The sequence below is a fragment of the Pseudorca crassidens genome, chromosome 2 (assembly GCF_039906515.1).
Source record: "Pseudorca crassidens isolate mPseCra1 chromosome 2, mPseCra1.hap1, whole genome shotgun sequence".
Lineage (NCBI taxonomy): Eukaryota > Metazoa > Chordata > Mammalia > Artiodactyla > Delphinidae > Pseudorca > Pseudorca crassidens.
The window spans coordinates 16,539,972-16,566,117 of record NC_090297.1 but is presented as its reverse complement, the minus strand read 5'-3'; the positions used below and the strand labels follow the sequence as shown (position 1 = coordinate 16,566,117).

Below are 26,146 nucleotides of genomic sequence, written 5' to 3'. Positions count from 1 at the left end.
TGCCCAGCTCTGAGAGGGGCGGGGGCTGGGAGACAGCCATGCAGGTACAGATGTGGTCCTGACTTTGCTGAAGACCCAGAGAGCCAAGGTTACTACAGACGTTCAGAGAACACCTACTCTGCGCCGGGCACTATCTCTTTCAGTGCCTGCCACCCTCCCACAAGGTAGTGGGCCTCACTGCCATTTGATAGACTAGGAAACTGAGGCACAGAAAGGTGAGGTGACCTTCTCAGGTTACCCAGCTGGCCAGTGGTAGAGCTGGGATTTGAATGCAGGTCTCTCTGAGGCAGACAGTGCTGTTAGCCCCGACACCTGCTGCTTGGTGAAGGACCCCCATCCGGGGGTGAGTTGGCTTTCTCGTCTGGTTTCTGGAAGCCTCAGGCTCAGCCTCACCCTCTCCCCTGGCCCCTGCCTCCCACCACAGGAGCATTTTAATTACTACTCACTGGACACCGCCCTGGGCCACCTTGTCTTCTCACTCAAGTATGATGTCATCGGGGACCAGGAACACCTGCGTCTGCTGCTCAGGTGAGGGTGGGGTGAGGGGACCTGTGACTCTCAGAACCTGAGAGCCCATCTTATTTTACCCAGAGAGGGCCGGGGATTTGCCTGAGGTTGCCCTGCAAGTTAGTGCCCAAGCCAGGCCTGACCGCCTCATCACCTCTGGACCTCCCTGGGGTCTGCCCTCTCTGGTGGTCTTACTTGGTGTGGAGGGGCTCCCATCTCCCTTTCGCGCTGCCTCACCCCTCAGCATGGGTCTTCTCCTCCCAGGGCCAAGTGCCGGACATACCATGACGTCATCCCCATCTCCTGCCTCACTGAGTTCCCCAACGTGGTCCAGATGGCAAAGGTGAGGCCTCTGATCCTTCATGCTGAGCCCCCCGTGGATATCTCAGGTGGGCACAGAGCTGGGCTGCAGCCTCGCCTTTGCACACCCTCATCTTTAGCCCCAGATCCTGGCCTGCCTGCTGTGGCCTGTCTCCAGGGTCCTGCTGCTCACGTGTTCCCATGATGCCCACCCACTTGCTGGCTGTGTGCTTTGGGCACTCTTTAGAGCACCTTTTGGAGACAGGGGCTCCAGTTCTCTGTACCTCATTCTGAGTGACAGTGGGCCTCCTTCAGCCTTGGTTGTCCCCTCTTTGTCCTCCACTGTCCTCCCCCCAGACCTTGGCCAGGGAGGCCGAGAGGCCCCACCCTCAGGCCCTCCCTTATCTGCTCCCGCAGCTGGTGTGTGAAGACGTGAATGTGGATCGATTCTATCCTGTGCTCTACCCCAAGGTATGGCTGGATCTGGGCCCTGCTCACTGGGAGTGGGTGGATAACTAGGGGGCCAAGCATTTATTGGGCACCTGCTGTGTGCAGGGCATTTTTCCTAAGTTCTCTCATTTAAACCTCACAATAACCCTGCGAAGAAGTCCCCAGTTTGTGGAAGAGGAACCAGAGGCCCAGAAAGGGTTGGTGCCTTACCCAAGGATGCACAGCAGATAAGGAAGCCTGCATTTGAACCTAGTGCTGTCCTCCTTGGAGGCGAGCCTTCCTTACCTCTGGAAACTCTCAGTGCCATTTGGGGACCCTCCTAAGGGTAATCTGTGCTCCTGAGCCTAGGCTCCACTCGTCTTGCCTTCTGACCCCAGAGGGGACCTGGGGAGAGAGAATAACACAGGCACCTGCATAGGTGCCGCCCCACAGACTGCAGCTGCACTTCCAGCTCTGGTGCTGGGTGCTGGGTTTGAGGCACTGTGACAATGTGGGATAAAGGGGAGGGACTTCTGTCTTCAGTGAGCCAGGGGGTTTCTGGAAAGAAGTGGGCCCTGAAAGACACGTACAGCCTGTGGCTCTGACTGAATTCCAGAGTGAGGTGAGGTCGCTGAAGGGCGGGTGGTCCAGGAAAGGTCCCCTGAAGGAAGGGGCCTCAGAAATCAGGCCCTGCTTCTCAGTTACCGAAAGCCCAAGGTGAGGAGGGGAACTTGCCCAAGGCTCCACAGCACACTGGGGGGACTCGGCCTGTTCTAGAACGATGAGGTGGCTTTACAGAAGAGCCGGGGAACAGGTTGGGTGTTAGAGCAGAGTAGGGGCGGGAGCTTATGAGCAGAACTCAGGAGCCGTGCGCTTAGCCTTTGGAATCCAACAGACCTGAGTTCAAGTCCCAGCTCTGCCATTTGCCAGCTGTTGACCTCAGCAAGTCAGTTCCTTAAGGTCTCGGAATGTCGGCGTCTTCATCCGTGAGATGCAGTCCGCGGGAGTGCCTCCCTCACGGGCTTGTTCTGAGGAGGAAATGAGTGGATGCATGTGGAGTGCCTGGCACAGCGCTTGGCACATAGAGCAATAAACGGCAACTTGAAAAAGCAGCGTGTTTCACCCATCGTCCTGTCCCCGCAGGCCTCCCGCCTCATTGTCACCTTCGACGAGCATGTCATCAGCAATAACTTCAAGTTCGGAGTCATTTATCAGAAGCTTGGGCAGGTGTGCTCACCTCCTCCTCCCTGCCCCCCACACATCTGGCCACGTACCTGGGACCTCAGACCTTTGCCAAGGAGAGCACCTGCCGAGGGACTCAGTTTCCCAGGAGCTCAGGGGCTGCCAGAGGTCCCCTTTCCAGCCTTCCTGGGTGTGAGTGGGGGTAGGAGGCCCAGCTCGATGACCTCTGCCCTCTGTGCATCCCTAGACCTCCGAGGAAGAACTCTTCAGCACCAACGAGGAGAGCCCCGCCTTCGTGGAGTTCCTCGAATTCCTTGGCCAGAAGGTCAAACTGCAGGACTTTAAGGGGTGAGCATTGGGGTGGGACAAGCAGAGGATAATCCGACCCATGCCCTTGGGCAGGGAGGGAGCCCCCGTCCTGGCCCCGTGGAGGCCTGGCTGGGGCTGGAGACTGAGCCGTGGCCTGGGGGGCCTGGGGCAGGTTCCGAGGAGGCCTGGACGTGACCCACGGGCAGACGGGAACCGAGTCTGTGTACTGCAACTTCCGCAACAAGGAGATCATGTTTCACGTGTCCACCAAGCTGCCCTACACAGAAGGGGACGCCCAGCAGGTAGCCTGGGCACCCACCCACCTGCTTCCCACCTGTCCTCCTGTCCCCCATTTACCTACCCATTCAGTGTCCACCACACCAGACTCAGTGGGCCGTGGGATAGAGAGATGGAAATGATCTAGTCCCCCAACTTGTGGCCTCTAGTTGGGGCAGGGTGACAAGCTACTACGATGTTGTGAAAGCCTCAGTTTCCACGTCTGTGAAATGGGGATAATGCACCTACCTTATAGGTGAGCATAAACGAGGGTATGCACCCAGAGTGGCTAGAACAGTATCTGGTACATAGCAGGAGCTCAGTAAATGCGAGTATTTTTACAGGAAATGAAGGGTATTGTCAGGTCACATGGGGGCACTTAGACTGGGCAGAGGTGGGAGTCAGGCAAAGCTTTCAAGATAAAGTGACTTTTAGGTGGCAAAGGAGGTAGGAGAGGGAGGAGGAGCATTCTGGGGGAAAGAATGGCTTCCGTCTTCTGCAAAGGCCTGGTGATGAGGAAGTGCAAGGCATGTTCCTGGAGCTGAACTTGGAAATTTGTCACCTTGTCCTAAGCTTCCTGCAGGGCTGTCCTCCTTATTTCCCCATGCCCCCACTCCAGGGGTACAGGGGGATACAGGGGTCATGTGAGAAAAATGGAAATGCTTATTCCTTGTTTTTAATGTCTTTTAATTTTCTTTTAATAGATTCTCTGTTCATTTTAACAACAAAGATATATTGAGTGGAACTTACTTGTTCAAGAGGAGCCCATGTTTGGGGTATTTAGACAGGAGGAGGGTGAGAGGTAGGGCCTGGGGACCAAGAGCCCCGGGTTCAAGTCCCCTAATTCACTGTAGGGCCTTGCAAGTCACTTCTGTCTTGGCCTCAGTTTTCTCATCCGTCACAGGATTCCAAGAAAACGAGAATAATTTTAAGACAAGTTTCTCACCACATTTTTTTGGAGGAAGCAACTCCTTAGACATGCCCTCTGCCTACCCCAAGCCCCCTGCACCTCTGCGGGCACCCTCCCCACACTCCACGGGCCCCCGGCCAGGTGGTGAAGGCTGTGGCCCTGTGCTCAGTTGCAGCGGAAGCGGCACATCGGGAACGACATCGTGGCTGTGGTCTTCCAGGACGAGAACACGCCCTTTGTGCCGGACATGATTGCATCCAACTTTCTGCATGCCTATGTGGTGGTGCAGGCCGAGAGTGGGGGCCCCGATGGCCCCCTGTACAAGGTGGGTGATCTCGGAGCTTCCTAAGGGCATCAGCCACCATCCCAGCCCCACCCTCACTCACTGTGAGGCCTCTCTGAGCCTCAGTTTTCCTAACTGTAAGTAGGGGGACTGTCCGGAGGGCTCTGAGCCCCCCTCTTGCTCTGATGATGGAGGAGTCCCATCCCGCCCTCTCTGCCCCCTGAAATCCCTCCCCTCAGAGAGGCTGGTTACCCTCCTCCGCCCCTTAGCCTCCTCCTCCCTCTCCATCCTCATGACTCCTGAGACCCTCCAACCCTTCCCACCACTCAAATTCAGGACCAAGGATGGAGGAGCTGAAATCCTGGGGTTCACCCATCCAATCGGCAGTCACTGAACCTCCCCTGCCAAGGGGCAGCCCTGTGCCCAGCACGGGGCAGGATAGGGAGGTGAATCAGTGGTTTCTGGCTGGTGTGGGGACTCCATGGGGACAGCTGCCCTCCCTTCCAGGTCTCCGTCACTGCGAGAGACGATGTGCCCTTCTTCGGGCCACCCCTCCCGGACCCTGCTGTGTTCAGGAAGGTGAGGGGCAGCCCCCAGCACCCCCCCCCCCATCATGGGCAGAGCAGGACTAAATGGGTGGGGGCTGAGAGGGTGCACATTCTGCTGTACGAGGTCCTGAAGCCCCACTGTGTGCCAGGGCAGCCGGGCTCCCCTAACTGAGCAGCTGGGGCCTGGCTTTTCTGTTCATCTTGATAAAAACTGTGACTTTATTTTACAACGTCCCAGAACAGACTATATCATTGTTTTACATTTGGTATAGCAGACTCTGTGGCCTTTCCTCACTTCTGTTGTCTTCTTGACAATTTCTACCTTCTTCTAAAATGTTCGGGGAGAGGGGCACACATCTCTCTCACCTCTCAGGAGCCCTCACTTTGAGCCTTGGCTTCGGCACCCCCCAATCCCCCAGACTGAGGCAGTGGGAGACCCCAACCCAGCTCTCCCGAGGGGTGGGCAGCCATGAAGGGCATAGGGCTCACAGGTGCCTGGGCTGGGGAGCTGAGCCCAAGGAGATGCCCTTCTGGGAGTGAAGAGGGCAGCCCGAGGCCCCAGCAGAGCGTGGCTCAGGAGCCCCAGCCCCTTGCCTCTGTGTTCGCCTGACCCCCCTTTCTCTTCTCCACGCTGGGGGCTCCCAGGGGCCTGAGTTCCAGGAATTTTTGCTGACAAAACTGATCAATGCTGAATACGCTTGCTACAAGGCAGAGAAGTTTGCCAAACTAGAGGTGAGTATGGGTTCTTGGGGTTGAATCCCCCACCCCTTAGAATTTCAGCCCCTGGGGAGAGAAGAGCTGTGTTCAGACCTTGGCCTTAGGGAAGGCTGCCTGGGGGAGGACAGATTTACAGATGAGCAGCGTCAGGGTCAGGGGAGAGGAAGTAAGGGTTCATAAGGAATGCTCAGGAGGGCCTTGGAGGTAGGCGGGCTGCCACAGAGGACGCAGTGGAGGAGGGGCGTGGGGACATGAAGTCAGATCTTTGAGGGGCCACGTCGAGCCCTGGGGGCTGCCTGTGCTGCGGAGGGGCCTGAGGGAAGCCGTCTAGGCTTCTGGAGCCCAGGCCCACTTCCCACTCAGAGAAGGTGGCCACGATTGCAAATGTGGGAAGAAGGGCTGATCCCTGGGGTCTCTCCTAACGGCCCCGGCCTGGCCCTCAGGAGCGGACACGGGCCGCCCTCCTGGAGACGCTCTATGAGGAACTGCACATCCACAGCCAGTCCATGATGGGCCTGGGTGGAGACGAGGACAAGATGGAGAACGGCGGCGGGGGCGGCGGCTTCTTCGAGTCCTTCAAGGTGAAGAGCTGGGGTCTACCTGGGTGCGGAGGGGGACGGGTGTGGTTTTCTTGGAATCTGGGCACGTGGTTGGGCTACAGCAGGGGGATGCCGTTAGCTACAAGGTGTGGGGGTGTGGCTAGAGGTGAGCTCACATTGGAGGTGGAGTCGGGTGGGGGCGTGGCTCAGGGTGGAGTCACGGGTGGAGTTAATAGGCGTGAGCTCGGACTAGGTGGGCACGCACCTGGGGTAGAGTTTGGGTGATGGTGAGCCTCTGGGTGGACCTGGGCTTTAGAGTGGGCTTAGACTTGGCGGGGGGGTGGTCTTGGCCTGGGGTAGAGCTGCAGTTGGGAGTTGTAAGGTGGGCTCTGGCTGGGGGAGGAGTTGCTGGTTGGAGGCGGGGCTAAGCTTGGGGGCGGAGTCTGCCTGGGAGCTGTGCTGAAGGTTGGAGCCCTCTGGTGCCAAGGGTGGTGGCTCCCAGGTCAGCAGGCAGAGAAGAGAGGAGGAAGCCTCTGTCCTGACCGAGAGAAAGAAACAGAGGTCAGGGAAGGGAGGTGAACGAGGGGCTATAGGAGAGGGACCTGGTCTGCATGACCTTAGGCCGTGTGACCCACCCTGGCTATCTCTAGTTTAGCTTAGTGTTAAGAGCATAGACACCCTGGGTTCAAATCCCAGCTCTGCCACTTACCACCAGCTTGAGCATTCTCTGAGCCTCAGGTTTTCTAATCTGTTGTTTAGGGTAATGGCAACTTACCTCATACAACTGTTGAGAATTATTTGTGAAGCAGTTAGATCAGTGTAATCTAAGTTAAGAAGCAAAATGCAAAGCCCTGCCCATCTACCTCAGCAACTACCATCCAAAGTGAGAGACAGAGGAGGAGAGAGTTCCTCTTCCCCCCACAGGGCCTGGACTCCCCCAGGCTGCAGGTCTCCAGGCGGTGGCCTCTTTGCCACTGTGTCCTCCACCCACAGGAGGAGGACTGCCCATCCTCCAGGTGCCCAGCAGGCTATTGGGGCCTCACATTTACCCCAGGGCAGGCCACAAAGTTGGAGGTGTGGGTTTGCGTAAGAGGATTAGCCCAGCTGCCCAGGCCTGCCTTGGGCTGAGGCGAACAGAACGTCTTTGAGAAAGAGGCTTGAAGAGAGCTCTGCCTCTGCTCACTGGAGACAGGGAGTGGGTGGGAGGAACACGGACCTGGGGTGTCTTCTCTGAGGGGGCCTCCAGTGATCCCACATCTGGTGAGTGCTGGATGGTGGATCGGGCTTAAGTTACAGACCTTCTTCGAGGCAGCGGAGCCCACGGTCAAGGGTTTGGGTTTGGCATCTGGGTTCCAGCCCCACCTCTGCTTCATCACGTGTAAAATGGGCTTGGTGGCCGTGCCTGCTCCCTGGGGCGGATTGAGTGAGAGCGAATGTAAAGTACCCGGCCCTGAAGTGAGCGTTCAGTGCAGACTGACTGACAAAAGTGAGGCACGGAGGGAGGGAGGGAGGGAAGAAAAGCAAGGAAGAAACAAGCCCTGAGAGACGCTAGAAGGAGGGAACTGGGGTTTCTGGAGGTCTCTCTGTGCACGCTTTTGCTCATGACCCAGCGTCCTCTGCGGGCTTTACAACAACTGCACGACCGGCCATGAGGCTCAGAGGCTCAGAGGCGTGGGGTGGCTTGCCCAAGGTGACCCAGGAAGTTGGTGGCAGAGTCAAGGCCCACACTACCCTTGGCACATGTGGACCTGACTCTTGTGTGGTCTCATGGGAAGGAACTTCCTGGGGTCACCGAGATTGGCATCGGTGGCTCCTGGGTTTCCCTGAGGGGGTGGGGCCTTAGGAAACCCCTACCGCCACCTCCGCAGCGGGTCATCCGGAGCCGCAGCCAGTCCATGGATGCCATGGGGCTGAGCAACAAGAAGCCCAACACGGTGTCCACCAGCCACAGCGGGAGCTTTGCGCCCAACAACCCGGACCTGGCCAAGGCGGCTGGAATAGTGAGTGCCCTCCCCCAGGGGCCCCGCCTCCCCCCGCTGCCCTGCTGTCCGAGGGCTCATCCTGGGCTCTAGGCTAGGTCTAGCCACTGCCCTCCATGGGGTCAGGTGCCCAGGCTGTGACACTGGGATGCTGAGAGCCTGCAGCCCCCTCCCCAGCTCCTCGGCCCGCCCCACCTCCTGGCCCCTTATTCAGCTGTGTCTGTTCTGGGGCAGCTTCCGTGTCCCATTCCTTATGAAGCACCTACTGTCTGTCGTATGCTGGGGATCGGGCTGCTGTGTGGACACCTCCTGTCAAGCCTTGAGTTTCTGGGAGCACCTACTGTGTGTCAGGCTGTGGGCACGCACTGTGTGTCAGGACCTGGATTTCTGTGTGAGCATCTGCTGTGTGCCTGGCTCTGAGATGCTGGTGGGTACCGCTGTGTGTCCAGACTTGGGCTGCTGTGTGAGCACCTACTGTGTGTTAGGACCCGGGCTGCTGTGTGGACATGTACTTTGTGAGCACCTACTGTGGGCCCAGCCCTGAGATTCTGTGAGCACCTATTGTATGTCAGATCCTGGGCTACTGCGTGGACCTAACTCTGTAAGCGTCTGCTGTGTGCCCAGCCCTGAGCTGCTGTATGAGAATCTACCATGTGTCAGGAAATGGACTGCTGTGATAAGCCCTGGATATCAGTGAATACCTTCTCTGTGTCAGGAGATGAGCTGCGTGAGCACCCATTATGTGCCAGGGCCTCTGTGGTTGTGCCCACCTGTTGTGTGTCAGGACCTGGGCTTCTGTGTGAGCCTCTCCTGAGTGAGCACCTACTGTGTGATTACTTCCTGTCTGCCAGGCTCTGCGGGATTCTGCTACTAACACTCAGGGGGTGTGCTGGGCACAAAGGCTGAATGAGGCCCTCAACTGTGGGCCAGTCTGCTTTCCACTGCCCAGTGGTCACCCCCAGCACTGCACCTACTGCTCCGCTGCCCCTTCCCCATCCATCTTTCCCTCCTTCCTTCCATCCACCCGTCCTTCCATCCATCCGTCTGTCCGTCCATCCATCCATTCACCCACCCACCCATCATTTACTGACTGACTGCTGCATGCCAAGCAAGCCCTGTGCTCGGTGCTGTGAGGCTGTGTCATGTGGCAGGAGGGACCCCCTCCACCCCACCCCTGCCCCATGGGCTGACCTGGCCAGGGAGGCAGGGCGAGTCCTCTGTGTTCCAGCAGTCACCAAGCCCACTGTCACTGGAGAAGCAGGCCCACCCTCCTCCAACCCCAATTCACTAGCCACTCCCTTCCTTCCCCGCCAGAGTGGCCCAGCCTCCTGTGGGTGGCTGTAGAGGGGCCCCAGGGACAGGGCCAGACCAGCAGCACCCACCGTGGCAGTAACCAGACCCATTTCTGTTTTTGTTTTTGCACAACTGTCCCCTCTCTTCATGTTGCTTCCTTTTCCTTCCACTCTCTCCTCGTTACTTGTTTTCCCTTCCCTTTTTCTCTTCCCCTCCTCCACCCCCTGCCTCCCTCCACCTTCTTGCACTTGTGTATTCTGTCCTCTTGCACCTGTCTTTTTACTCCCTCTCCTCTTTCAAACTGTTTTCGCCCTTGATTTTTCCTTTGTGCCTGCCCCTCCCTCTCCGTCTCTGTCCGTCTTGCTCCCCGGGTCCATCTCTGTGTCTGTCTCTCCGTGTTTCACTCTGCACCCCTTCTCATGTGACTGTCAATCTCTCTCCTCTGTTCTCTCTGTGTCTCCTCCCACCTCTTCTCTCCTTCCCTTCCCCGGCCTTGTCTCTCTCAATCCCCTGCCCCGCTCTCTTCTTTGTCCCTGTCTGTCTGTGTCTGTCTTTCCCTCCTTTCCCTGTCTCATTTCTCTGTGCCTCCCCCTCCCGCCATCTCTGTCTCTCTGACTCTCTCTATGCCTGTCTCTCTTTCTCTGCTCCCACCCTCTGCTGCTTGCCAGTCATTGCTTATTCCTGGGAAAAGTGCGAGTAGATTCGGACGCCGGGGCAGTGCCATAGGCATAGGAACCGTGGAAGAGGTTGTCGTCCGCGGGGCCGCCGTCTCTGGAGGCTGCCTGCACGCGCTGTTCTCTGCTCGCCCTCAGGACGGAGGCCATATTGGGGACGTTGCCCCCCTCCCCCCGGGACAGGCCCGAGGGCTGGCAGGATGGAGTGCCAGCAGCTCTGATGGCGCTCAGCACCTGCTTTGGGGCCTGGCACCTGTGCCAGTGCCAGTGCCCCCCCCCCACCAGGGGCTCTGGCCCTGCCCTGACCCCTGGGACTCTGGCCCAGTCCCTGCCTTTAGGATCTGGTACCTAGAGACCCTCTGTCCAGCTGCACGTCCCCCAATATCGCCAGTTCTGCATGGAGCGCCACCGCCCTCCTCTGCCCTAACTCCCTGTCCCGACCATGAACTGGCCTGGGGGTTTCTGCCCATCTGTGCCTCCATGGGGCCCACCTTCCCACCTCCCCAGAGAAATGGGGGACATGCTTCTGGTGCCTGGGGCATCCGACCATTGTATATGTGTAACCTGGGCTCGGGGGCATCTTCCAACTGCTGGGCCAGAACCTCCCCCAGCCAGTTTGGAGATTCCGAGGTGTAGCAGGGGGCAGGGGCTTGGGTTGCCTCACCCGCTCTCTCCCCGCTGCCCGTAGGCTGCAGGTCCCATGAAGTCCTGGGGGCAAAGAGGCAGCAGTCATTCTGAGGACTTGGCCTCCTCCAGTCCCAGCCCAGAGTGGCTGTCCAGCTCCCTCAGGCTTCTGCTCTTCTCCTGGACTAAGATGCTGGGTCCAGACCTGCTGTGTGACCTCAGGGGGGCCTTTGCCCTCTCTGGGCCTGTTTCCTTATCTGTAAATTAGGACGGCCCTCTCTGGAGATGGACAGTTCTCTCATTTTTCTTGCTCATTGTCTCTGCTTCAGGGCCTGGGCAGCAGGGCCCCAGGGTGGCATGTGGGGGGCACAGGGGCTCCTGGAGCAGGTGGGTACTGAGTTGGGACCTCTCCCCGCAGTCCCTGATTGTCCCTGGAAAGAGCCCCACCAGGAAGAAGTCGGGCCCGTTCGGCTCACGCCGCAGCAGTGCCATCGGCATTGAGAACATACAGGAGGTGCAGGAGAAAAGGTGGGTGCAGCAGAGAGGGTAGGATGGCGTCCTGCGTCTCCTCTGGCTCCCCCCGACCCCCGTTCAGTGGCAAAGCACAGCAGGCAAGAGGGAGCTCCCACCCTTCTCCCCCTCTGTCCCCACCGGTGACAGCTACACGGTCAAGTCCCTGCTCTGCGTCAGGCACCACGGCCAGCTCGTCACCTAACATGAAGCCCTATCATCCAGTCCCAGCTCTGCCGGCTCCCAGGGGGTCACACCTTGCACATCAAGGAGCCACAGGTCAAGGGGTCAGGGGCCTGCCCAGGTCACACAGCTGGTGAGGGGCAGAGCTGGGATTTGAGGCCTGGTGCATGGAGGTCTGTAAGTGCATCTGTGTGGGCGGGGTGTGGACAGCACACCGTATTACCAGCAGAGAGCCTCCGGGAAGCAGAGGATAGTTCCTGGGTGTGAGTCCTGTCTCCACCACACTGGGGCTGTGTGACCTTGGGAAAGTCACTGTCCCTCTCTGAGCCTCACTGTCCCAATCTGAAAAATGGGGATAAGAACACAACCAACGGCATGGTGCTGCTGCGCCGGGTGGGGTGGGGTGCAGTGCATGTGAAGCAGGGAGCAGGTGCACTGAGGCCTCAGGAGTGGAGCTGGCATTGTCCTCAAAGGCAAGAGAGCCCAGAATCCCATGAACCCAGGGTTCGAGTCTTGGCTTCGCCATGTCCTAGCTGCGTGTCCCTGAGCAGGTTCCTTCCCATCTCTGGACTCCAGTTTCCTTATCCATAACAGGGTCTTCAGTAGGTGCTCCCACAGCACCTGCCCCCTCCTTGGCCAGGCCAGCCCAGGAGCTGCAGGGACTGCTCTGGGTCTGGCCCCTGAGGATGTAGGGTGTGGGTACAAGGCAGGAGGCACCCAAGACCTCCTCTCACCACCTGGGCCTCCTTCTACCCTTGATGCCAGGCCTGGTGCTGAATCCCCCCGCTGCCCCCATGTGCCCCGCAGGGAGAGCCCCCCAGCTGGCCAGAAGACCCCAGACAGCGGGCACGTCTCACAGGAGCCCAAGTCGGAGAACTCATCCACTCAGAGCTCCCCAGAGATGCCCACGACCAAAAACAGGTTGGGGCTCGGGGCATGCTGAGCCGGGGGGCTTGGGTGTGGTGGGCCCATTCTTTCTACCCCCTGTCTGGGCCCAGGCCTGCCAGGAGTGTTGACACAGCCATACCATGGCGGCAGGGTGCCTGATTACTCTCCTAGGTCCTCCTTTGACACACACCCGCTGAGCACTTTGTGCATGCCAAGCTCTGCAAGACAGCAGTGAGCTGGACATACACGACCCCTGCCTCGTGGAGCTGACAGTCCAGCGTAACATAACCTAATAAGCTACTTCCAGATAGTGATGATAGAAAAATAGAGCAGAGGATATGATGAAGAATGAGTGGGGGTGGGGCGTTAGGTGGGTGCTCAGGGAAGACATCTACCAAGGGTTGGGGTTTGAATTGGGAGCTGAGTGAGGAGTCAGCCCTGTTAGGTCTGACTTACAGTGGCATGGCAGAGGGAAGAGGGTTTCAGGTAAGAGACACGGCAAGTGCAAAGGCCCTGAGGCATGCTTGGTGCAGTTGGAGCTGAAGGAGTGAGGCTGGGCCCAGGCGGACACCGGTAGTGGAGGGGATGAGGGTGGAGAGGCGGGTGGGGGCTAGGTCACGGCTTTGAAGGCCATGTGAGAACTTTGAGACTGGCAAGGAGGCTTTGGAAGATTTTCGTTAAGAGGAGCAGTGGTGCTTTAACAAGCTGACTGTGGTCACCGTGTGAAGGCTCTGAGGGTGGGGGCAGGAGCAGAAGCAGGGAGGCCAGCCAGGAGGCTGCCCCTCCGTTCAGTGCTTATTGGCTGAGCCCCTTCTGTGCTGGCTGCCGGGGGTGAGGGGGCTGCTGAGAGGACCCGGCCTGGGCTGAAGAGTCAGGCAAGTGAACAGAGAAGCAGGAGAGGGCCACAGGGACAGGGAGAGACAAAGCTCAGCAGAGAGGGTCATTCCCACAGCAAGGAAGAATCAGTGAGGGCCTCCTTGAGTGGCGACCCCTGGCTGGTTTTCCAAAGGTAAATTTACTTTTTTGGGATTTGAGGGAAGGAGTGAGACTCCAGGCAGGAGACACAAAGGCCCTGAGCATGGGACAAAATTGTGAGAGAGTTAAAAGAGAGTAGACTGTGGAGTTGGCAGGCCTGGGTCCTGCCGGTTCTCCCACCTATGGCTGCGTGACCTCGGGCCGTGTGCCCATCCTCTCTGTGCCTCGGTGTCTGCTCCTCTGTAAGGTGGGTCTAATAATGGTAGCAATGAGATAACTAGGGAAAAAGCACTTAGAACAGTGCCTGGCACAGAGCAAACCTGCACTAGATGGCAGTATTGTTGTTAATAGTTACGATTGAGCATCCAGCCAAGGAAGTTGGACTTTATCTGGGGCAGTGGGGATCCAGGAGGGGGAATTGAGCAGGGGAGGGGCATGATAGGGTCTGCGTGTTAGCAAGGACAGTGGCATTGGGGAGGCTCAGAGGCCCAGGGAGCTGTAAGAGACCAAAAAGGCACTTGGCTGGCTGCAGGCTGGGCCGCCCTGGGCCGGGAGGGCAGGGGCATGGGGTCTTGGCCCAGGAGGTGCCCAGTGTGGATGCTGGCTGATAGGATGCTGTCTGTGGCAGAGCGGAGACAGCAGCTCAGAGAGCAGAAGTGCTGAAGGACTTCTCCCGCTCCTCGTCCAGTGCCAGCAGCTTCGCCAGCGTCGTGGAGGAAGCAGAGGGTGTGGACGGGGATGATACAGGCCTGGTGAGAGGCCCAGGGAGGGGAGGTGCCCCACAACGGCCTGAAAGGGGTGCTCTTTGGTCCCTGGAGATGCTCTGGGTGGAAGCATGAGGTTGGGTGTGGTTGAGTTGTGATCAAGGGACTCAGCCCAAAGGATTAATGCAGACTGACCTTCTCTTACTCTAAAGCCTTCCGTGGCTCCCCGGTACCCCCCACAGCCCAATCTCTGAGGCCATCTAGCCCCTCCCTCCCCACCCTCGTCTCTTACCACTTCAGCCATTCTGCCCTCCTTTGTAGTCCCCCAAACCAACCAGGCTTACTCTACTTCTGGGCCTTTGCACACGCCATTCCTCTGTCTGGAGCACTACCTGCTTCCTCCTTCCCACTTTGTCTGACTGACTCGTATTCATCCTTCTCAATTCAGCCTCATGTCACCTCCTCCTGAAAGCCTGCCTTCCTGGTCCCAGGGTAGGTTAGGAGCCCCCTTTACACTCTCATAGACCCTGGGCTCTGTCCTTGGAACCTGTCTGTCATGCTTCACTCAACAGTCCTTTGGCAAGCGCTGTTCCTTGCCACGCCCCGTGCCAGGTGCTGCGTGGGCAGAGGGGACAGTGCAGACCAAGGCCCTGCCCTGTGGGGCTTGGACTAGTCTCGTCACAGCCTGTCTCTCCTCTCCTCTTCAAGCTCTCGGAGGGCTGGGACCTTTCCCGATTTCTCTCGGTGGCTTGGCTCACGAGAACATCAATGTTTGCTGAATGAATGAATGGGAGCGCATGTGCGCGTGTGCACGCGCGCCCCTGGGTCTGTGTCTGTTCCCACTCTGTCCTCCTTTGGTCCCCCCTGGGGCAGACATTGCTGGGCCCTCATCCTCTTTGCAGAGGGGCAAGGGTGGGGGGTTGTGGATTGCAGCGGCGAGGGGCTGGTGAGGAGGGGAGAGGGCAGCCAAGCCAGTGCCATGGCCAAGGGCTGACCTCCCTCTCTCTCTCCTTCCCCATCCCCAGGAGAGTGTCTCATCCTCGGGGACGCCCCACAAGCGGGACTCCTTCATCTATAGCACCTGGCTGGAGGACAGTGTCAGCACCACAAGTGGGGGCAGCTCCCCAGGTACTGGCCAGGGCCAGCTTCCCCCGCCACAAGCAGGGCCAGTCTTGTGGTGGGCAGGGGACAGGGCTGGGCACAGAGGGTCAAAAGCAGTTCTCAGGGCCCAGGTGGTGGGTGTGTGATGGGACTGCCCCTGACATGGGGACAGTGGGCTGGTCATTATCCAGCCTAGGGTGGTTGGTGGCTTGGAGGGCTGGTGGTTTCCAGAAAGGCCTTGGAGGGTGATGCAGGAAGGGGGGAGGGGGGCGGTAAAGAAGGGAGTTAAGGGTGGGAGTCCCAGAGGGAGGGGCTCGGTGGGGTTGGGGAGCACTGGTGCCGACCGCCCATCCATGCCCCCCGTCTCCCTGGTGCCTCCCCGCGGCCAGTGAGGTGGCTCCCTCCTGCCTCCCTCCCCAGGCCCCTCTCGGTCACCCCACCCAGACGCCGGCAAGTCGGGGGACCCTGCATGTCCCGAGATCAAGATCCAGCTGGAAGCATCTGAACAGCACATGCCCCAGCTGGTACGCACAGCCCCCAGGGGCCTGGCCACGGTGGGGACGGGTGGCCTGGAGCCTGGCCCTATGGGGAGCCCTACCTGGGAGGGAGATTGGCTGTTGGGGAGAGGCATCAAAGCGACCAGGGGTCCCCAGGGATGGGGGCTGGACCAAGGGCCCCCCTTAATCCTGGGGGGCTGGGCTCGTCCAGCCTGGGCACAGCCAGTGACTTCTGCCTGCGTGTATCTTCCATGTCATCTGTCCTGTCACCTGCATTGCCGCCATCTCTGTGCAGGGCTGTTAGCCAGGATGCCCCTCTGAAGGTGACACTGAGCAGGTCAGTACCAGCCCCCAGCTTCTGTTTGGTGGGGAGAGGGCGGGGGTGGGCCAGCTTCTCTGTCTTCCTCTGTCACCTCTCTTGGGTGAGAGCTATGTATCTAGGTTTGAGTCCTCTGCCACTCAGTTGCTAGGTGACCGCGGGCCTCAGTTTCCCTATCTGTACAATGGGGCTAATAAATGCTGCCTCACCTCTGCCCATGAGTTTCTGGGAGGATCTGATGGGAGCCTGAAAGGGACTTGGGAATTTTTGGGAGGGAGGGGTCTAGGGTGTTCCCAGTGGGATGGAAAGACCCAGAGCCTGGAACTCCAAGGGTGGGCCCTTCCGCATCTGTCCCCCTGCTTCACGGTGCCTCCGTCTCCCCTTACCCTGCAGATGAGGCCACAGAAGCACAAGGTGAAGATGCTGTGTCAAATCCAGGCAGACGGGACCTCTGCCCCCGAGGCCAGCACCAGCCTGTGGGCTGCCCCCCGCCTCGCCAGCCCTCCTCCTGGCCCACTGTCTGGGCTGTCTCTGCAGGGCGGAGCCATCCAGACCTGGGAGCGGGGAAGCTGCTGGCACCATCCCCACCCCCTGGGCTGGGGGGCCGGCTGGGGCAGGGAGTGGTCACTTGAAACAGGACTCCAGGCCTGGCCATCCATCACCCCTGGATGTCCCTCTGGACTCAGGGGGAGTGAGCTGGAAGGGGGGGGTTGAGACATCTCAGTGCATACAGAGCCTACTGTGGAGGCCGTGGGGTGTGAGGTGTGGTAGAATGAGCACTGGGCTGGGAGTCCTAAGTCCTAGCTTTTAATTTGGGTTCTGCTCTGTGACTATGGGCAAATCACTCTCCCTCTCTGGGCGCCTCTGCTATAAATGGACAAGATTATTTCAGAGGTCACTGAAGCCTGTGAGTCCATGCACCTGCCCCAGAATGGAGGATCGTCGTCCTAGAGACCTCCCATCACCCTACCCTGCTTCTTGGGGTTCCTGGGGCCCCCGGTGGGCCGAGGCTGTGCCCATTGCCCCTCCTGGACCCTCAGTCTCTACCGCAGATCTGCCGATGCCCTGTCCACTGCCTCCACGACAGACGAGTGACCCGCTTGTGGGGGAAGTGGGAGCTGCCTGGCTCCTCAGCCAGCACCCAGCTTAACCCCTGCCTTCCCATGCTCCTGGGCACGCCGGGCCGAGGGGTCTCAGCTGGCTAGAGTTATGGGCCGCACCTTCGCGCCACCCTCACCCACCACGGAGGGGGCAGCCAGGCACAGCTGCTGTGAGTCCACATCCTTGTGTGCGTCTGTCCACACTTTTTAGGCGCCACGCCAAAGGCCAGCCTCCTGGCCCCAACACCCATTTTGGAAGCCCCCCGTGGCCGTGTGTATGTCAGTAACAGTTGTACAAAATAAATTCTATTTATCGCTATTGTACCCCGAGTCGGGTGTGGCTTCACGTGACCCCGCCCCCCACCCGGATCAACCCGACAGATCTCAGTGGCACCGCGGTGGCGAGGGAGAGCCTATTCACCCCCCGAATCAGCAGCTGGGTCTGCGAGCACCTCCAGGGCCAAGCCGCAGGCTCCGTGACCACCAGCTCTGGCTTCCCCGCCATGGCCCTGCCCTTTCTTCCACCTTGCTCCCCTCTCCACAGTGGGGAGAACGTGGCTTTGAAGGTCCAATCAGGCAGACCTAGATTGGAGTCCTGACATGGTCTCTTTAACTCTCTGGGTGACGCTGGGAAACTTACAAGCTTCTCTGAGCCTCAGTTTCCGCTTCTGTAAAACGGAAGCGATAGTACCTCTCCCAAGGGTTCGTCATGAGGGTTCACTGAGCTGGAGCAGGTGGAACGCCTAGCACAGGGTCTGGCACCCCGTGGGTGCTCAAGGATCGGCTTTCCTCTCTTTTCCTATGCCCAGTGAAGCTCAAGGGCTTCCCCTATGTGGCCACCTGGGGGCGCCAAGGGATTGCTTACCTGGAATGATGGGGGTGGGGAGATGGCGATGAATCTGTCCAGCTGCTGGAAGGAGCTCACAGTGCAGAGCGGTTACAATAAAGGGTGACGAATGCCCTGGCGGGGGTGGGGGGCGGGGACGAGCATGGGGTCCAGCCTGGCTAAGGGAAGAATGGGGAAGGCTCCGGAACAGTGGTGCCCGGGCATCCTGGAAAGGCTTAGGATAGTGTCCCTGGGGAGCGAGCTGCTGGTGCAAAGGCAGGAGGCGAGACAGTGCTGCTTGCAGTCGGGAAGGGAGCCAGCAGTTCTGAATGATGGGAAGGTGGTGATGGGCAGGGAGATGGGGCAGAGATGAGGCCAGAGGTCACGTGGCCTTGGGTGCCAGACCAAGGGGCTAAGGCTTTACGCTGAGGGCACTGGGGCGCCATGGAGGATGCGAAATAGCAGTAGAAAGAGAAGAGGGGGCTGCTGGTGGGGACTGGCTGGGCAATGTCAGCCCAAGGAGGGGAGGGCCCAGGAGGCCATTGCTGGGTGCGGAGGGTAACCAGGACAGTGGGCAGGTCTGGAAGATGCTGGGAGACTTGAGCGTCTGGGCGAAGGGCCTGATGTGGCCTGATGCGATGTGGGGCTGAGGGAGGACCTGAGGAACCTTGGGGCGGGGGAGGGGGGGTTCCTGGCCTGAGTGTTGGGTGAATGGGAGGGTCTCCTCTGAGGTAGGAGCACAGGAGGAAGAGCAGGTTGGGGGATTTGGGGTCTGGGGGGCACGGGCACAGAATTGGGTTCCAGCGGGACTAACCATGGCTTGGCCTCGCCCCCTCCCCACCACAGCTCCCATGCCCTCCCCTGGACGATGCTGGGTGCACCCCAGGGGATTTCCCGACAGGGCCCTGCTGTGACACTCAGATGTCTTGGGCCACCCAGGGGTGGTGACTCACATCCACTCCCCAGCCCCGCCCACCTGGGTTTGGCCCTGGGCAACCCTGGGCTCAGTGGGTCCCCTGGTAATCCCCCCTCCCCTCCTCTGCCTCGGCCCTGTTCTCTCACCCCTCCCAGGCCCTGGCTCTTCCCCACTCTCTGCCCCAGTCTCTCACCCTGTCTCCTCCCATCCCACCACCAAGGGCCAGTAGCCCCGCTTCAGCACCCAGATGAAGAGCTTAGCTCTGAGTCTGTTCACCTCCCGGCTCTGTGACTTTGGGCCCGTGATTTTGGCTCTCTGGGCCTCCGGGTCTTCATCTGTGCAATGGGAATGCTAACAGTCCTGCCCTTGGTACCCTGAGGTGAGGATTCAATGAGATGATACCTTAGAAAGTTCTTGGTGCTGCCCTAGCACACAGTGGGCTCAGAAGATAGTGTGTGTTGTGTGTGGGGACATGCAGTTAGCCATTAACGAGGGCCATCTCCGTGACCCGCCCGCATCAGAGGCTGTGGAGTCTCTCTCTGAATGGGAGATGAAGCAGCTGGCGCGGAGCCCGGCACAGGTGTCTGGATACGAGGCGTTGGGAATGTACAGTTATCAGTTGCTTCCCTGAACCTCAGCTTCCTGGGCTTTACTGGGGTTCATGATCCTTGTATAAAAGAAGTGGGGCACCCCTGCTTGTATCCCTTTATGATGTGCCCCACCCCACAGCTCCGGCCCGCAGCTGAGCTGGGGCGGAAGCAGGGGGCAGGCCTGATGAGCAGAACCTGCCTTTGCCCCTCGGCCTGCCCAGGTTGTGGCAGAGCCCCCGTCAGCGGGAAGGGCCGGCCTCTGGGCTGGGTTTCAGCCTGGGCCCCCGCCCCACCCCTCCAGGCTCCAAGGTGGGGCTGGGGGAGGCGGAGGACGAATCTGGCCTCTGGGATCAAAGCGTCCAGCGCTGTTTCTCTTGTGCCCACGCCAGCTCTGTGCTCGTCCTGGGTTCTGAGGTGGGGAGGGCGAGCCAGGACACTGACCCGAGGCCGAAATTAGGGCTTGGGCGGGGGGCGCCGGGCTCCGGGAAGCACAGGACTCTGCTTAGAAATAACTCTGGTGGTGGAAACGGCAGCCAAAGGTTTCTCTGGACGCAGGAGGCAAGAGGCCTCCATGGAGGGACTTGGGCGCCTGGCTGACCCGACAGCCACATCTCCCCTGCCTCAGAGCTGGGACCTTTCTCTCCAGGTCTCAGTTTCCTCACCTATAAAATGGAGGCAAAGCCCTACCTGTTGCTGTCAGGCCAAGAAGCTGTCATGGCCTCTAATGGATGTGGCATAGACCCCATGCCCAATAGGAGGGGTCCTCCCCATCCCCCAGCAGCTGGGGCATCCCTGGACATCCACGGCTAACTCTGGGGCAACGTTGCCAAAGAGCCGGCCGCAGGCCAGGCCCGCCCAGTGCCAGGGGACTGGGACCTGGACAGTCTCTGCTGCTCAGGCCACAGGGGGTACTTAACCAGGGACCCTGGAATGTGGAGGTCCCTCCCTCCTTCCCTGTATCCGCCCTGCCAAGGGGACAGTCGGGGACGGAGCCTCCTGAAATAACCAGATCTGGTTAGCAAGGCTAATTTTAAAAGCCACTCTGGCTGCCCCATAGGCCCTTCTGGGAAGCCATGAATGTCCCTGTGTTTGCCCCTGGGAGGCAGGGTGAGGGGAGAGCAGAGGGGCTGGGAGGACTCCCACCCCTGACTGCCAGTGCCGGAGACCCCAAGCTGCCTCCCAAGGCCTGCCCATCCAGGGCGCAGAGCCCTGGCCCAGTACAGGGGCTCAGGGGCCCAGCCTCTGCCCTGATCCACTCGGAATGAACCCTGGTGGGCTCTCAGGATCCTCCACCCTCTGCACTGGTCTCCCTGAAGCAGTTCTGGGCAGGGAGCCTTAAGCTCTCTGTCTGTCTCTGTCTTGGCTATCTCCCACAGTTTCCATCTGCTTACTCTTTATGTCCCTTTATCTCTGTGTCTCTGCCTCTCTCTGTCTCTGACACTCAAGGTCCCTCTCTGCAGCTGTGACTCTATCCCCGTCTCTCTGGGTCCATCATGCAGGAGGCCCCCGCAGGCTTCTGACAGTCTGTAGGCTGGACTGTGCACTCCAGGTAAGGGGTGAGTGTCCACCTGGGAGCTGGGGCTGCAGGTGGGTCCTGGTGGGGGAGGACAGTAGTCCTGGGGACTGACAGGAGCTGTAACTGGGCAGGCAGGGGCTCTGTCATGGCCTGGGCCATCCATCCAGGCCAGGTGTGAGCAGAAGAATTGAGCTCCAGGGGTAGGGTGGCCAGATTTAGCAAGTAGAAACACACAGAGCCCAGTTAAACTTGAATTTCAGATAAACAAGGGATGATTTTTAGTTTAAGTATACCTCATGCAATATTTGGGACATACTTAAACTAAAAATCATCCCTTGTTTATCTGAAATTCAAGTTTGACTGGACATCCTATGTTTTATCTGGCAGCCCTATCGGGGAGGCTCTAAGAATGAGAGGAGAAATTTCTTAGGAGCAGCAGGTTCTATAGACCGAGGGAGCCCCCGCCTGGTGGGGATGTCACAGCCACGCCTGGGGGAAATCCCTGTCTGATGTGGGAGGAACAGCTCCTACCCACAGGGAGCTTTCAGTTTTCTGGGGTGGCGCCAGTCCTCAGGAGTTTGGCTGGCGGGGTGCGGTTCACGTGATACACAGACACCAGTTACCTCCTCAGGGGAACCATAGACATCAGAAGGGAGGGTCTCTCCTGAGCCCTGGTGCCTCATCCAGGGCCTGGCACACAGTAGGGGCTTCATAAATATTTGTTGAATGAATGAAGAATTCTCCCAACCCATGCCCACAGCAGTGGGGTGGTGCCTGGCCAGCAGGGGCTCCAGCACCCTACCTGCCCCTCCCAAGCTCCTTGGATCCAGCGGGAGGGTGCACCGCCCTCACCCCAGCGGCTCCCCAAAGTGAGCTGTGGAGGGGAGGAGCAGGGCAGAGGGCACAGAGAGATGATGCCAGCTTTTCTCCTACCCCACCCTCACCCCAGACCCCAGTCCCAACTCAGAGTCCAGCCTGGGCAAGCATGCAGGTCGGGGCTGGGAACTAGGGCAGGGTGACCTCTGGCTTCCGGCACTGGGGGCTCTTGGGGACTAAGGTAGGGGAGCGGGCCAAAGAGGTGCTGATCAGTGCTCCTTAGGGAGACATTTGGACAGTTGGGAGATCCTGGGACCCAGAAACTTGAGGACACTTGTTTCTGGGGAGGTAAGATTTGGAACTTTTCCTGAAGCGCATCGATCTCAGGGGTCTTCCTGAAGGGGCCAACTAGGGAGAGGCCTGTGGTTCTCCCACACCTCCCCCAGGACAGAGTCCCTTAAACAGCCTTTGTGTTCATTCATGCATACATCCATTCATTTATTCACTTGCTGATCCCTCCCTCACTGCCTCCATTCGCTGGGATGACCCGGCTCCAGGCCAGGTGATAAAGGACTGCAGCATCTCTTCTGGTCTCAGTAGGAACATACCTGTTCCAGTGCTGGCCCTGCCACTGGCTCCCCATGTGACCTTGGGCAAGTCACTGACCACTTTGAACCTCAGTTTCCCCATCCCTACAATGGGGATAACGGTAGCAACTCCCTCCCTGGCTACTGTGAAGGGTATGAGATGATGCCAGCCCTTGGTGAGAGAGCTTCAGAGGGGGAGCCACCATGATTATTGTTGTTATTATTATTATCAGTATCATTTTTTAAAATTTTATTTATTTTTGGCTGCGTTGGGTCCTCGTTGCTGCGCGCGGGCTTCCTCTAGTCGCGGCGAGCGGGGGCTACTCTTCTTTGCGGTGCGGAGGCTTCTCATTGTGGTGGCTTCTCTTGTTGTGGGGCACGGGCTCTAGATGCACAGGCTTCAGTAGTCGTGGCTCGCGGGCTCAGTAGTTGTGGCTCTTGGGCTCTAGAGTGCAGGCTCAGTAGTTGTGGTGCACGGGCTTTGTTGCTCTGCGGCATGTGAGATCTTCCCGGACCAGGGCTCGAACCCGTGTCCCCTGCACTGGCAGGCGGATTCTTAACCACTGCGCTACCAGGGAAGCCCCATATTATCGGTATCATTTTGAGGCCCCTGTGGGTTGGGCAGGGAGTGGCTGGCCCCAAGGCCCAGGTCCCATGGCCAGTGTCACACTGAACCATCCCGACATGCCCGCTTCCTCTCGGGGCTTCAACCATCTTGGACCCCATCCCTCTTTTTCAAGGCATGTCAGCTCCTTCAAGGTGCCTCTGGCTTCTAGATCAGCAAGAAATCCTTCAGAGAAAAGTTAGAGTTGGGGACAGAGCTTGGAGTGGCCATCCGGTGGCAGGGCTTGGGCTGCAGTGTGAGCTGGAGCTAGTCCCTCCTGCTCTGGCCTGGTTTCCCCAGTTGTACAGTGAGGGGGCGGGGCTGGATGTCCTGCCACGGCCTGGACGGGGCCCTCTGTGTGTCATCCTGTTAGTAACGGGTTAGCTCCGAGCCTATAATCACATCTGCCCTGGGAAGAACTAACAGTGACTCTGTAAATTGAGCTCTAATTGCGGCTTTTAGTGGAGTCAGCTGCTCCCCCATTCCCCACCCCCCCGCCCTGCCCACTGCTCTGAATCAGCGAGGTTGTCCCGGCCTGCCCTGCCAGGCCCAGGAATCCCCCAGGATTGTTCTGGCTCCCACTGAGCCAGCGATGGGTCAGGGACTAATGTCCTTCCAGGACCTACTGTGCACGAGGCTCTGAGCCGGGTGCTTTCCATGCAGTGGACTCCAGGTCATGTGACTACAGCTCTGGGAGGCAGGGGCTACTGGGGCTGTTTTTGCAGCAGGGGAAACTGAGGCACAGGGCAGAAAAGTCACTTGCCCCAGGCCACTCAGCTAGGATGTGGCAGAGTCTGGATATAAACCTAGATCCGTCTGATTCCGAGGCTTTGTTCCCGGCCTGAGGCGGAGGAGACACACCCCACCCCACCCAGGGGCTCCAAGCCCCACAGCTGATGCACCTTCCCCACTGGTGTTTGCTGACAAGGTCAGAGGCAGCTCCCCTCCTCAGGCGGGGCGCAGGCCTGTGGTTTCCCTGTTTGTTCTGGAGGTCCCAGCCGCTACCCCGAGGAGACAGCTAGTGGTTCCCAGGCCACAGCCCCTCGGGCGGAGCCAGACCACGACTGGCCGGCCTGGGAACACTGCCCGCCAGCCCCACTGGGCTCCACCAGGCCCTGGCGCTGGGTGGTCTGGGCAGGGGCCGGGGAGGGCCTCGATCCTGGCCACGGGGCAGGAGCCACAACTGGTTCCAGACTCGAGGCTGCCCTGACAGAGACCTGGAAGGGTCCTGAGGCCGGGGATGGCTAAACTGGGGCAAACATTGCCCTGGTGGGGAGCCCAGGAGGGAAGGCCCCAGGCCCCAGTTCTCTCTGAGGACCTCAAGAGAAACATCCACCCCCTTCAGGATTGTCATTGTTGGGTGGCTGCAACTCAACCACTGAATTGGTTCAGACAGGAGCCCTCCTTAGAGGCTGGTGGAGAAGCCAGGGTTGGCAGGCAGAAGACCTAGCGTCCAGCCCTGCCCTCCTCTGGACCTCAGTTTCTCCATCTGTACAATGGGCAGGGGTCAGGACTCCATGCTTGACCAGGGCTCCACCAGCTGGGCAGGCTGTGGTTGTGGGGTGGGCAGCTCAGGCTGCAAGGATCTCAGTTGTTCCCAAAGTCATTTTCAGGGGCTTCTTCTTGCCCCCGCCCCCAAGTCTTACAGCCCCCGCCCACACCTCTGACACAGCCCCCTCTGCTCCCTCTCCCAGGTGACTGCCTGATGGAGTGGAAAGAGCTCCCATGGGTTTTGGAGTCTGACAGAGCCCAGTTCAAATCCTGGCCACTGGCTTTCTGTGATCTTGGGCACGTTTCCTCCTCTCCCTCCCCCGTAGCTTTAAATGCCATTGTGACGCTCATCCTTCTATCTCCGGCCTGGGCTCCTCGCCTGAACTCCAGACTCTTTCCCAACTACCTACCAGCATGTCCACTCCAAAGTCCAATGGGCATCTCCAAGCTAACGTGATCCAAACCAACTCTCTATTTTCTCCCCAAATCTGCTCCCCATATGCATAAATGGCATCCCACCCAGGTGCTCAGACCCCAAACTGAAGGGGCATCCCTGCTTCCGCTGTTTCCTCCGCTCCCTGCATTCAGCCCGTCAGCAAGCCCGGCTGGCTTTAATTCCCAAACGTGTCTGGGATGAAGCCCCTTCCCACCACGCTTAGCTGGTCCAAACCATCACCACCTCCACCCCCAGCAACAGAAAGGCCTCCAGACTGCCCTCTGGCATCTGCCCCTGGCGTTGCTGATCCCTGCATGGCAGCCAGAGCAATCTTTCCATAAGCTGGATTGTGTCGCTCCCTGCGTCTAACCTTCCCGTGTGACAGAAGAAGATGCAGGTGCCTATCGTGCCCCACGCGACACAGCTCCTGTCCGCCACTCCCACCTCATCCCATCCACCGTCTCCCCTTTCTCTGGGCTCCAGTCACATTGGTTATTTCTGTCCCTCAAACATATTAAGAGTATTCCTGCCCCAGGGTCTTTGCACTTGCTTTATCCTACTTGGAATAATCTTTCCTCCAGCTCTTTGAAAGGCCACCTTCTTACCGACTGGGTCTCAAACCAAGTGTCACCTCCTCAGACAAGTCCTCCCTGCCCACCAGCTACAGCAGGGCCCCCAGGCACTCTCTGGACCTTGGTTTTCTTATTTGTAAAATGGGGCCAGTGCCAGTGCCCTACCTAAGAGGGTGGAGAGAGATGGCTGGCGGGGAGGGGGTGCTGAGATGCCAGCGTGAGGCAGGCACTGGGCTCCTGTGTCCTCCTCTCTCACTGGCACCCACAGTCCCAAGGCATGGCTGACCCTGAGCTGGCTGGACCCAGGGTCAGGAGACGGGGAGAACCCTTTGCCAGGGTGGAAGCTGGGCTCCTCTGCCTGTTTTACTGTGTGACTTCAACTTGGTCTCTGACCCTCTCTTGGCTACCTTCCTCCCTGGCCTGTAGAAGCCAACTCCAGCCCTGAGCTTTGTCTGGGTGACAATGGAAAGAGGCCTGTCCCCAGGAGATCCCTCAGGAGTGGAGGGATCAGGGCAAAAGGCCCATCCAGCACTGAATCTTGCCTTGAGGTTGGATGTCAGGACAGCACCTGTTCATACCCTGAGAACAGGCAGCAGCTGCTCAGGCCTTAGCCCTGGAAGGGCTCTGGGAGAAGAGGGAATGGTCACACCTTGAGCCTGTCCATATTCTGCCCCAGAGCCCTCTTCTCATCCTGACCCAGCCCCCATCCTCAGGGCACAGCCTCTTAGCCACCACTGTTCCCCAACCAGATCACCTGAGTGGGCAGGAGGCTGATTACAGGGCCCTCAGCCAGAGTGTTCAAGCCCAGGCTGACCTCAGAGACCCTGGGGCCACCTGCCCTGGCCTGGGCAGCGGGAGAGAGGAGGAGGGAGGGGGAGGGAGGAGGAGGGAGGGGAGGGAGGAGGAGGGAGGGGAGGGAGAGGGAGGCAGGGGGAGGCAGGGGGA

General features: G+C 59.1%; 1 protein-coding gene across 11 annotated transcripts in view; it reads left to right on the top strand.

Moving 5' to 3' along the window:
* Window positions 1-17,171, top strand: part of RAP1GAP (RAP1 GTPase activating protein) — a 66,081-nt gene extending 48,910 nt beyond the window's left edge. For 4 of the 11 annotated variants that reach the window (XR_010939907.1, XR_010939908.1, XR_010939892.1 and 1 more), the window contains 19 exons: window positions 425-528; window positions 772-850; window positions 1,225-1,278; window positions 2,380-2,463; window positions 2,666-2,766; window positions 2,900-3,029; window positions 4,083-4,238; window positions 4,704-4,775; window positions 5,390-5,476; window positions 5,905-6,042; window positions 7,869-8,000; window positions 9,941-10,018; window positions 10,989-11,098; window positions 12,029-12,184; window positions 13,755-13,878; window positions 14,856-14,958; window positions 15,321-15,455; window positions 15,724-15,765; window positions 16,141-16,237. Coding sequence is in view for 4 of the 11 variants with exons in the window: in XM_067723082.1 (XP_067579183.1) it covers window positions 425-528; window positions 772-850; window positions 1,225-1,278; window positions 2,380-2,463; window positions 2,666-2,766; window positions 2,900-3,029; window positions 4,083-4,238; window positions 4,704-4,775; window positions 5,390-5,476; window positions 5,905-6,042; window positions 7,869-8,000; window positions 9,941-10,018; window positions 10,989-11,098; window positions 12,071-12,184; window positions 13,755-13,878; window positions 14,856-14,958; window positions 15,352-15,455; window positions 16,141-16,461 (2,091 nt within the window). In the remaining 7 variants the exon portion in view is untranslated. Of the gene's footprint in view, window positions 1-424; window positions 529-771; window positions 851-1,224; window positions 1,279-2,379; window positions 2,464-2,665; window positions 2,767-2,899; window positions 3,030-4,082; window positions 4,239-4,703; window positions 4,776-5,389; window positions 5,477-5,904; window positions 6,043-7,868; window positions 8,001-9,940; window positions 10,019-10,988; window positions 11,099-12,028; window positions 12,185-13,754; window positions 13,879-14,855; window positions 14,959-15,320; window positions 15,456-15,723; window positions 15,766-16,140 lie in introns of all 11 variants that reach the window. The other 7 variants (XR_010939895.1, XM_067723061.1, XM_067723064.1 and 4 more) reach the window with 7 other exon arrangements.
* Window positions 17,172-26,146: the final 8,975 nt, after the last annotated feature.